This window comes from Buceros rhinoceros, unplaced genomic scaffold, assembly GCF_000710305.1.
Source record: "Buceros rhinoceros silvestris isolate BGI_N320 unplaced genomic scaffold, ASM71030v1 scaffold24435, whole genome shotgun sequence".
Lineage (NCBI taxonomy): Eukaryota > Metazoa > Chordata > Aves > Bucerotiformes > Bucerotidae > Buceros > Buceros rhinoceros.
The window spans coordinates 9,578-20,531 of NW_010412651.1; the positions used below are offsets into that span (position 1 = coordinate 9,578).

A 10,954-nucleotide genomic window follows, 5' to 3' on the forward strand; every position below is an offset into this window, starting at 1 on the left:
AGCCGCTGCCAGACGGCTCCTCTGCGGGTCCCTCCAGAGGGTCCCACAGAAAACTGCTCGACTCGTCTGACTCACAAGGGACCCTCGACATGTCTCCGCAGTGGAGCTCGAGTGACAGAGCTCCCGTGGAAGGTGCGCAGGGATGGGCACTCGCCAGCAGCTCTGCCTGTGTGCTCTTCTCTCTGTTCGTCGCCACGGAGGGCACGTCCACGCTGAGGCTGGCTGTCTCGTCATCCGTTTCCTCCGGAGTGTTGCTGGAGAAGCCGGCAGTGCTGCCCCCGCAGAGGAAACGCTCCCGCAGTTGACTCTCAGCTGCTCCCATCACTTCAAGCACCTGTTTTTAACGACAGACTCCGTAAGCGCAGAATAATCCCTTCTCGCACACTCTCCTGTGCCAACGCTCTCAACAGTGCCTCAGGTGCGAAGGGTGTAGCTTCGACCCTGCTGCCAAGAAGACTCAAACCTTGGTCGTGGATGTCAAATGTTACCTGTGCTATGCTGGAGTTCTTCTTTCTCAGACAAAGGCAGACAGCTGAGGCGAAGTCCACAGCAGCCTCCTCCCACAGGTGTCCCGCTCTCCGGTCCAGGTATTTGCAGCATATTCCCTTGGCTGCCAGCTTTTCCACGGGCTTCCCTTTGGAGCAGGAGCTTTCTTTCGCTCTCTGAATTTCATCAGCAATCATCTCTTTCTGTTTGAAGGAAAGAGATGCGCTAGTGAAGGCAGAATTAGCACAGACCTCTACCCCAATCACTGAGAACATGATCTTGCTGTGCATTTGTTACTACTGCTCCTCAGGAGCTGGCTTACAGACCTAAACCTTTAGGACTCTCCGCCCCTCCCCTGACAGAAAGGTTTGTTTCCACTGGAGGACAGAGGCTTTCTCTGCACGCGGCTCCTGTCCAACTCCCTAACGCAGCCCCAGCCCTTGCGCCCACGGACAGCGCGTGGAACCCTCAGCAGCGGAGAGCAGCGCTCTGGCACAGGTCTGTTCAAAGAACAGACTGAAGAACTCAACCCCCAGATCCTTTCTGTTCTGAACCCGTTTGAACACGGCTGAATTCAAAAGGAGCACGTCCCTTTGAAGGAACGTAGGTGGAGCCTGTTCCCGTGAGGATGGAGTTAACAGCAGCAGAGCCTGGCCAGCGCCAGGCGCTTGTGAAAGTGGTTTGTGTGGTTCTACACATAGCCTGGTGTAAATTCCTGACACGAGGGCAATACAGAAAGGCCCCGTGAGCCGGGTGATGAGCACCAGCAGTTACCGCCCACCCGGGTTTCGCCGTTCGGTTTGGCTCCTGACACCTCCTCCCGGCACATGAAAGCCATGCAGCAGCATTTCCTCTGAACTGCGCCGCTGTCCCAACCCCAGTTAGGCTGGAGCGTCCCCACAGCCGGGCTCTGGGCTTAATGGAACCAGACACGGCTGCTGAACATCCTTCCTCAGGATGCATACGGCGGGCTGCAGATAACAAGCTGTGTTTATAGCAAACGAAAATTCATTTTAGGACAGCAACACCCTTCCCTTGTGCGGTGTTGGTTACTCCTGCTTTCTCTTACCAGATAAACAGGATGTCTCCCTTCGTCCAGGGCCTTAATCCCTGTCAGTATCTCGGCTAAGACCTAGAAAGTGTGTTTGAAAGATAAAACAATCTGTTCAGGATTAATTAATTCCAATTTTTGTAGCTCCAGAAATATTGAGCGGCCAGGGAGGGTGTTTTGAAATCCTGTTTTTCCTTCCTGGGCCATCCTGATGACACTTCAGATCTGCCTCCAGAGCCAAGTCCACATTCTAGAGTTAGGTACAACAGAAGTTGTTGAAACAAAGGATGAGAAGAGAGTCATTGTAAACTGAGATAAGAAATCACATGGCACAGTGTGGAAACATCGCAGACTGTCAGTTATTTCAGGTGAGAGTCCGGACTGACCGGTTGTGTTTGTAGCAGTTCCTGTGGCAAAGCTACAGGGATCCTGAGAGCCTGACTGCTGCCCTTCTGCTGCTCTGGCTTCAAAAGCCATCAGCAGTGATCAGGTGTCTGCAGCAGGAAGTAGTTTTGTGTCTGTGGTTCCACAGATCCACCTCACTTTGCCACAAACTGAAGCACTTTTGGAGTGTGAACGTAATTAAAACCAGGATTTTAACACATTATATAGTGAGCAACTATGATACGACATCGCTCTGAGGCACTTGCTCCTCTCTAGTTTCCCGTCTAGAAGCACCAAAGAATGCAGCAGAACATGGAAAAAAGGCCACGTACCACACCACAGCCAAAGAGATCAACTTTTTCTGTTAGCTGCCCGTGCCTGATGAAATCCTCCGGCAGGTAGGTCAGAGACGCCTGCAGGACTCTGGTTTTCATCGCAGCATACCCCGACTTCTTATTGGCAGAATGCAGTCGCAGACCTGAGTGCCCGAGCTTTGCTGTAAAGTTCTCATCCAACAGGACATTCGAGCTGTGACAAAGACAAACGACAACACTGGTCAAGTAACTACCAGTTAGTTACCAGGTGAAGGATGAGTGTCGCGCTTCTACAGTTAAGCGCTGGAGGTTTCCTGCACTTGGCCTGCTGCGTGTGAAAGGAAGGAAACCGAACGGGGGACAGGGAGAGGGGAATGACAGAAGTACTTCCACAGAGAGTCTTCCCGTGGTCTAGAAAAGAGAGCCAGCTCCAACATAAACCCAACACCCTGCAGCAGGGCCAGCAGAGAGGCACCAGCTTTCAGCCGTCACTGTTGTTGAGCTGGGATGAAGTGGTGCCAAGGAGCGCTGCTGTGCCCAACCCTCACCTCTTGATGTTCCCGTGGAGAATTCCGAAGTTATGTAAATACTCCACAGCCCGGAGGAGTCCCATCGCAATGCTAACTCGCATCTCCCAGGTCAGCGGAGCAGGATCATCCTGCGAGGAAGCGAGGAGAACAATAGTGTTTCACAGAACCAAACACTGCAAGACGTCAGTATTTCTGTGAAGCAAAGGTGTTGTTTCACTCCCAAGCGAAACTCCTGCTGACCCGAGTCAGACGTTTGGTCCAAGGCAGAAACTGCCCCTTTCTGGGCCAGGGAAGGAACCTGTTCCCACGCGCTGTGCTGCACCCCTGGCCAGCCGCAGGAAGTGGTGGGAGGCGGCTACGGGGAGGACGATGCCTGTCCCAGCACCAAGCACTGGGCACACAGCAACAGTGCTGGACTGCCTTTCCGACGTGTCTCTGCCCTGCCAGCTCTGCCAACGCTCGCTCAGGAGGTGTGGACACCTCAGACTGCTCCCTCTAAAGCCCTGGCAACGCTTCATGGCACATTATGCCAGTGGATATGGTGATGGATTCTACAGAAACCTATTTCCACATCCAGTGAAACATTACAATAGGAATTACCCCGGGAAAGCGCAGCAGCCTTTCTGGTATATGCAGCCACAACATTTGGGCAGCTTTTTGAACTTTTCCGTTTGGCAGTTCCTCTGAATTCAGAGACAGGATTACTTTTCATACAAGAGCAGGACAGGCCCTGCAGTCACCGAAGGGAACAGCCCCGCTCATTTGCTTACTTGCCAGTGGAGCTTGTTTTGCAGTGATCCATTGGGCAGGTACGGGTAGATCAGGCAGTGCAATCCGGTTTCCACTGAGAAACCCAGCAGCTGCAGAATGTTGATGTGGCAGCACCTGTGGGCACAGATCAGCCGTGATTTGCAAACGGAATCAGAGCAGCACAGAAAGACACCTTCCTGAGCTGGAATAAATCCCTGGACCAAAGGCAGCTGGGCACTGTCCCCCGCAGCTGGCAGCACGGAGCAGCCTGAGCAGGACAGCAGGCGGCTGACTAACCCAGCAGCAAAAAGAGACCGTCACCAAACGGCCCGTTTGGCAGCAGAGACACAGAGCTCCAGAAGACTCCTCACCACCCCAGGACTGGCAGGGGCCCTGCGGCAGCACCCGGAGGGAGGTGGTCTGCCCAGGGCTCCTGTGACCGCAGAACCCCGCTGGACCTACGGCGCTGGGAGGTGAACACATCAGTCTCAACACACAGGCAGGGGACATGCAGCCTGTGCTTGAAAACTAGCCGCTTACCGGAAGCAAATCTGTACTTCTGTGTGAAAGAATCTCTGAGTGGAATCTGGGGTCGTGCATTCCATCTGGAAAAGGAAAACGTGAAGCGGAACATCAAAGGTAATTACTAAGATGTTGCATTCGTACAGATCTTTTAGTCTCTAGATAACAAACTGCTCTAGAAAAGAGGTACCACTGATGGCAACTTTGTGTCCAAGGCAACAATTAACTGAAAATGAGAACAAAACCCAGACCTCCAACGCCTCTTCCAATTGTGCGATCCTGTGAAAAGGCCCCTCCGATCCCATCAGCAGTGTGGGTGGCTGCGCTACAGGCTGCTCCCACGGACAGAGGTCACAAAACTACTCAGGTGAGTAAAGTGTCTCTCCCGGGTGACTGCTGAATGCAGGGGTACTGACTTCCCACCCTTCCCTTCTCACCTCTCCTCCGGTGCAGCCATTCACCTTCCTCACCCACAGATATTGAACAACAACTGCGCATGTTCAAGAGATACTACTAGCACACCCCGCTCAGCGAAGAGAACAGGTGGACTACTCACCTCCTTCAGTCTTTTGATGGCATACACCATGTTGTTCCTCTGGCCTTTGTAGACATCTGCAAAAGTACCTTCACAAATTCTGCTCTTGTCGCTGAAAGCGTCGGTGGCATTCGTGACCTCCCTCTGGGTCCAGAGGAGACTCCCGCTGGGGAGATCCGTCATCGTCTCCTGGCGAGGAGCAGAAGAGCTGCAGGGCTGCACGTTTGTAGAAGAAACAAGTTTATCTATCTCAGGAAAATTCATAAGCTTTTTCCTTCTTTCAGGTGCCAATTTCTGTTCTGCGGTTTAAGCAGCCCCTGATTGTTGACAGAGGCTGTGCAGTCACTCAGTGCCAAATCTGTCTGTCTGGGGCGTGTACTACGAAGCTGCTGGATGAGAAGGTGGGCTCCCCCCTAACGTATGCACGTTCGGGGAGGAACTGCACATCTGCTTCTGAAGCACCTGCTGGCGGCTGCACAGTGACTTGTTGCTTCCAGCATGGCAAGACCGAATGCCAATTCTTATGCCGCTTTCACAACCTTGTTGTGCTCCAGGTTTGAGAAAACAAGACATTAACTGCCCCTCGAGAACCCCTGGAAGTCCTGCATGCTTCGCAGCAATCTCCTCTTCTGGCTGGCACTCTCAACCCTTGTTACTTTGGAAGTTTAAAACTCAGCCTTCTTTAAAAAACCTCGATCAAAATAAACCACAGAAAACAGGCCAAGACAGAACAACGATGGGACCAGAGCGTGCACACGGATCTGGGAAACACTGTGAGGACCCACGGGACAGGTCTGGCTAGACCACCTTAACAACAAGGGGGCTACAGGGAGGACGGAAGGGGAGACGGGGTGCTGAAATCATTAGGAACAGGAGGAAAACTTTTCACAGGGAGATGGTTGAGCCCTGGAACAGGGGCTCGGAGAGCTGATGGAATGTTACGTCCTCTGCAAAATCTGTGCCAGCAATTCCTTCTGAACTGACTGCTGTTCATGGGTGTGTTACCCATGCTGAGCTGGGCAGCAGCGTTCATTTTTCCTCTCACTTGTCCTTCCCTGGTCAAACAAGTGATGTAAACCGTGAGTAATCTCGCTGCAGCACTGCTATTATACTCAGTCCCAACAAACTGCAGTCAAGCCCCACTTTGTCACCAGATCTGTATTTTGTACAAGTAGAGGAACAGACTTTAACTGAAAAAACCACAGAATGTCATAAAGCCGATCTTCACTGGTTTAATTCATGAGCACTACAGGGATTTACCTTCACGCTTGATGAGACAGGAGGATTTGACTGTAAGGATCTCAAAAGGTCTCTTGGGGGAGGTGGTGGACAGGGGAGCGAATACAAGTCTCCTTCAGGAACAGCAACTGAAATGGAAATAACAGCACTGAAAACACACCTTATTTTTGTAACGGCACAGACAGTGACTAATTGTGAAAGTCTGGGGTGTTTGGCTGAATTCCCTAAGCAGGGATCATCTGTGACAAGCTGCCAGAAGGTGGAGGGAGGCTCTTCCCAGTTCCTCTTTGCCAGGCGACTGCGCAGATCTCTCCAGGCCGGGCTCAGGGACACAGAGCTCCCTGTCTACACCCTTGGTCAGACGTTCTCCTCGGCAGCCCCTGGGTTCTGTTTCCCGCTTCCTCCCGCAGAGGGGCCTGAGGCAAGAAATGTGTGCACTGACCTAGTGCTCATATAGAGCCAGGACAGGACTAGGGTGTTCACAGAGACCGGGGAAACTTGTTGAGATCCCACAGGACAGACAGCTGGCACCTCTCGAGGCCAAGAGAGCTGCAGGAAGGAGGAATGGGGGGCTGCATGCTGAAGTTAGGAATAAAGAGCTCAGGAGACAACAGTGTAGGAAACCAGCAGATCCACAAAGGTGACCATTCTGAAGAGCAGCGTGTTCCTCGCGCTGCCCTGAAAGCGAACCGGGAGCAGTCTGGTCTAGGTGGTCACTGCAGTGCTAGGGCAAATTCAGCATCTGGACTTGACTTACTGCCTGCTGGTGACACTCCCGGACGTGAAGAGTCTGGTGATGGCAGCAGACTCAGCTCGCTTTCTCCCTCTCTCTTCTTGTTTTCTGCGGGGGTTAAGGAGATGTTCTCCTGTTTAGCCGGCTCTGCTGTCTCTTCCTTTGCAGCGCTGGTAATATTAGAGGCTGATGTCCCTTCAAAAGAGAGCAAAGGAAAGGTGAACATTGCCAGCGAAATAGAGTCTGACTCCAATCAGTGCTCAAAAAAATATCCCCACTCAGGAAAACAGACTGGGCACGAACATCAACATGAACATTCAAGCAGTTTACTGTTAAATCGCTGGAGCACTATACGCATGACATTAACTGCTACTGGAAACCGGTAAGACGCGATAGCTTCAAACAGCTATCAGCGATGACTATGCAAAGATACGCGGTCTCTTACAACATGGAATTAGCAACAATAATACATTTTGTCACTTTCTGTATAACCTCCTTCAGCCAACGGTCTCAAATCAAAGTACCTCCCAGCCTGGAACAGAGGGCATCTAGTTCCTTGTAAATCATCACGGGACTGAGAGGAGGTGACCGAATTGTTTTGGGCTCGGTCAGTTAAGCATTTTAGGACAACTTTCAGTTGTGTGGTTTTGGTGTCATTCCCAGAAAACATGTTCCCATATAGAACTGTTTGCAATAGAGAATCACACTTTCACTTATGAGCAGAAGGAAAGAAACTGGGGACAATCCAGGGAAAGCATAAAACTGGCCAAAGGTCGAGGCTCGCTGCCGCTGGAGTTACTGATTCACACAGCTCTACAGGGCCCTGCACACAGCGTCAGCTGGAAACGCGACCTGCGCTCTGGTTAGAAGAGGAACAAAGCTGCTTCAGCGTACAGGGACGTGACGAGCACGTACACCTAGAGGGAATTAACAAAATTAGATTAGGCTATAGTTAGGATGGGAAAAAAATGAAGCGATCCAAGCTCCTGAGGTATACAAGGCTGTCAAAGCCTGCCGAGGCCGCAGCTGAATCCCGGCCCACAGATACACGGATACCCGCGGTGAGAAGGCGCCGGCACTGCCCCGCGTGCTGCGGGGGCACAGCAGGACTCTGCTGCCTGCTTGCCGGTCTGAGCGTCTGCTTCTACCCGGCTCCTTTGATCACCGATACACTCAGCCCTTTCTTAAAACCCCAAAGTGATGTTTCATTTTTATGCAGAAGAAGATAAGCAGAAGAGTTAATACAGGATGTTTTGTCACGCCGTTTGATCAGCTTCGTACCCTGAGCATGACCTGGGACCCAAAGCCACAGCCTCTGCATGTGCAGCCGGGTGGGCGATCGCTGCCTCTTTTCTCTGGGTACGAAGCACCGGGAGCGTCAGAAGCCAGTGGGAAGCATCTGTTCCCTTTACAGTCTGCTCCAACCACGGACCAGGCGCCAGAGGTGCCGTCTCAGAGCGGAGGAGCTGTGGCAGCCCGGGGCACTACAGGCTGAAGAGCAGGAGCACAGGGAGAGCAAACCGGCAGGAGCGGGACGTTCACGTCCAGCAAGTGCTGGCCTTTGGCCTCTGCTGGGGCTCGTCCCCGCTGTCTCCAGCGTGCCCTCGGAACGCAGGGCTGCTTGAAAGGAGCTCTTCAGACTGAGAGCGCTCGGGTACATTTCTGTATTTCTGTGTCAGAGCGCTGTGAAATCCCACGTTACGGGTTTGGAAATGAGCTGTCAGCCCGCGGGCCCTGAGTCAGAACTGCCAGCCCCCAGGTTCTGCAGCTCTTGGCTCTTCCCTCCCGTGCTTTAACCTAGAAGTCTCTGAAACGAGAATCACTTCCCTCTTTCAACCTATTTTTCAGGGTTTTTCATGAATTTTGCAACTTCCTGCACATCAGGAAAACAGGTCACGCTGAAGCTAAAGAACTGACATTTTAAAAAAAAAATATGGACATGCAGAAGCGGGACTAGAATGAGGCAAGAACCCGCCGAAGGGAGGGGGAGCTCTGCTGGAAGTCACCTGCTGGCACAGCTTCAAACTGTGTGTCGTGTCCGATTCCTTTAACTCAGAAGGAACAGAATCACGGTGACGAAAGGACCGCTGATCTGGGAACTCAGTTTTTGCAAAAATGGCAAAATTACCCCATTGGACAGAAAAGGCATCGCACTCGGCTGGACGATGCCAGCCTTTGCCACGACAGATAAAAAATACGCTGAAAATTGCCGCTGCTATTCTGCAGTGGTAAACACTCAGAAATTTTTCCGTTTCAGTTTCTGTGTTTCCAGGAAGGAGAGGGCAGTTTTTTTACTGAAATCACAGCACCTAAAGCAGGGTAACAAAATTGCCAGTGAACTCTGTAAAGGAACAGACTGAAGTCTAAAAAACTGAATTTTGTCTTCAATCCACTCAGACTCACGGTCACTGTGACCAAATTAACAGTTGGATTATTGACATACAAACAAACGCAGACTCGAGTTCGCTTCCCTGTAGCTCTGCTGTGCTGAGGACTGAGGAGGAGGAATTGTTCCGGTCTCCGGAGCTGAGCGCCTGACTGACTGCAGACAGAACATGGATGTGCGGAATCAAAACTGGCCGCATTAGCTGAGCAATGCGCTCGTTAGGGCCCGTGGTTATGGTGTTTGATGCACCAAGATGGAATTTGCTGTAGGACTTGATATTTCTTTTTTTAAAAAACAAGTACAATTTAGAAAGCCACGGCTAAAGACTCTCCTCTGCCACGCCAGAAGGAAGGTCCACGCCAAGGCCAGGAGAGAGGCCCCGCAGTGCTGCACGACGCAGTGCTGCGGCAAGAACCCTGTGATGCACTGTCGGACTTGCTGCTCTTTCACAACCCCGCCTGGTGTAACTCGCCCTGACAGTGTCCCTGTCACCCAGCGGAAGGAGCGGGTGGTGCTCCCACTCATTTTCCACCTGTGGAAGCGTTTGCCCTCACCAGCTCCGAGCGCTGCCCACAGGCAGCTGGGCAGGACTTCTCCAGGCGTTTCTGGACACATAACAAAAATCTGTGTAATCCTCTAGGGAGAACTGGCAAAATTCTCAGACATCTCTGATGTCCAGAGAGTAGATCTGGGGTGGGAATATATGTGAGAAGGGGAACGTGGAGCACTCGGCTTTTTGGGGCAGCTCAATATGGGAAGATGGTATGTCGTCCAGGGTTCAGATTTGGGGGTAGAAGTGGATTAAGGTACAAAAATGGACAGATGCGATTTAAACATGATTTCCAACAGAGAAAATGGGAAGGAAAATTGTATTTAAAAGTGTTGTGGTTCACCTTAACTAGGTACCCTGAGTTCAAACACGGACTGTCCTACCTCAGAGAAGATAAATCTGAAATAGAGACACGGGAGAAGAACTAGGTGCAAAGAGTTAGAAAAGACTGCAGTTCTTTAGCTTGTGGAGGGGCAGGGGAGAACAGATGAGAGCAGCAGAGAAAACATGAAGTGGGATATAGTAATGTAGGTGGTCAATAAACATTTCTCCGTCTCATATCCTTTTTCTGACGGTGCAGGAAAGCAGGCTGCTCAGGCAAAACCGACTGGATGTTCTCCTGAGTTTTTGACAATGGGAGTAGAACGATGAAACCTCATGAAGAAACAAGAATGTATGAAAAATTAAACCATTCATAATTAAGCCCTGTTTTGAGGCCCTGTCTGATGGATGAAAGTACCACCCTGGTTCAGAGCACACACAGTGTCTCTGTGGCACCTCTTGAAGCATCTAAGAAAGCCACTGCAAAGGTGGGATGATGAACTAGAGGGACCAGTGATTCCTCCTCTGTGTCCTCCTCCTTTCCCACCACAAACTGTATTTGAGAGAGTGGAAAATCAGAATCAGTGGAGAAATTTTAGAATTTCAGCATGAGGCTCCCAGCAAGAAGTTTCCTCAGCTAGCAAGAGGAAGTGTGGGGTTGGGTCTGGGTGCTCTGGGAAGCAGCACAGCTCCTGCGGGAGCAGGGGCAGCTACTCACAGTCCAGAATGACCTGAGCCGCTCGGTAGAGCTGCAGTCCTTGCAGCAGGTCCAGGAGCTCCTGCACCGTCGCCAGCCTCACTCCCCACCACCACATGAGCTCTCTGGTTATGCTGATCCCCGTCTTCTCCATGCACTTGATTTTCCGTAGCTCGGTTTGATCGGTTATCACGAAGGAGGCTAGTGGGAGACAACGGATACTTCTGATTAGAGATCAGAAAAAACAAGCAAGTGCACGCAGGGGAAGGTAAGGTGTGAGAGACACGGTGCTTTTTCCTTGCCACACTTTTAAAGGGGGATGGTGATAAAATAGCTGTGTGGGGGTGAAGAAAGTCCAGTTGCCAAAGATACTGTTTATTCCTTTGACTCTGCTGGCTCTGGAAAACCCGGTGTTATAGGGGAGACCTGAAAAGAACAGCCAGCCACACTTTTCAG

General features: G+C 51.5%; 1 protein-coding gene across 1 annotated transcript in view; it reads right to left on the reverse strand.

Annotated features, from left to right (window-relative positions):
* The window catches only part of IRAK2 (interleukin-1 receptor-associated kinase 2), an 11,480-nt gene extending 786 nt beyond the window's left edge, over positions 1-10,694 (reverse strand). The window contains exons 1-11 of the mRNA XM_010136483.1: positions 10,520-10,694; positions 6,569-6,739; positions 5,833-5,939; positions 4,594-4,788; positions 4,056-4,120; positions 3,536-3,650; positions 2,784-2,893; positions 2,254-2,449; positions 1,556-1,618; positions 489-689; positions 4-334 (exon numbers count right to left, since the gene is read on the reverse strand). Coding sequence (XP_010134785.1) covers positions 4-334; positions 489-689; positions 1,556-1,618; positions 2,254-2,449; positions 2,784-2,893; positions 3,536-3,650; positions 4,056-4,120; positions 4,594-4,788; positions 5,833-5,939; positions 6,569-6,739; positions 10,520-10,652 — 1,687 coding nt within the window. The 5' untranslated portion in view covers positions 10,653-10,694. The remainder of the gene's footprint in view (positions 1-3; positions 335-488; positions 690-1,555; positions 1,619-2,253; positions 2,450-2,783; positions 2,894-3,535; positions 3,651-4,055; positions 4,121-4,593; positions 4,789-5,832; positions 5,940-6,568; positions 6,740-10,519) is intronic.
* Positions 10,695-10,954: the final 260 nt, after the last annotated feature.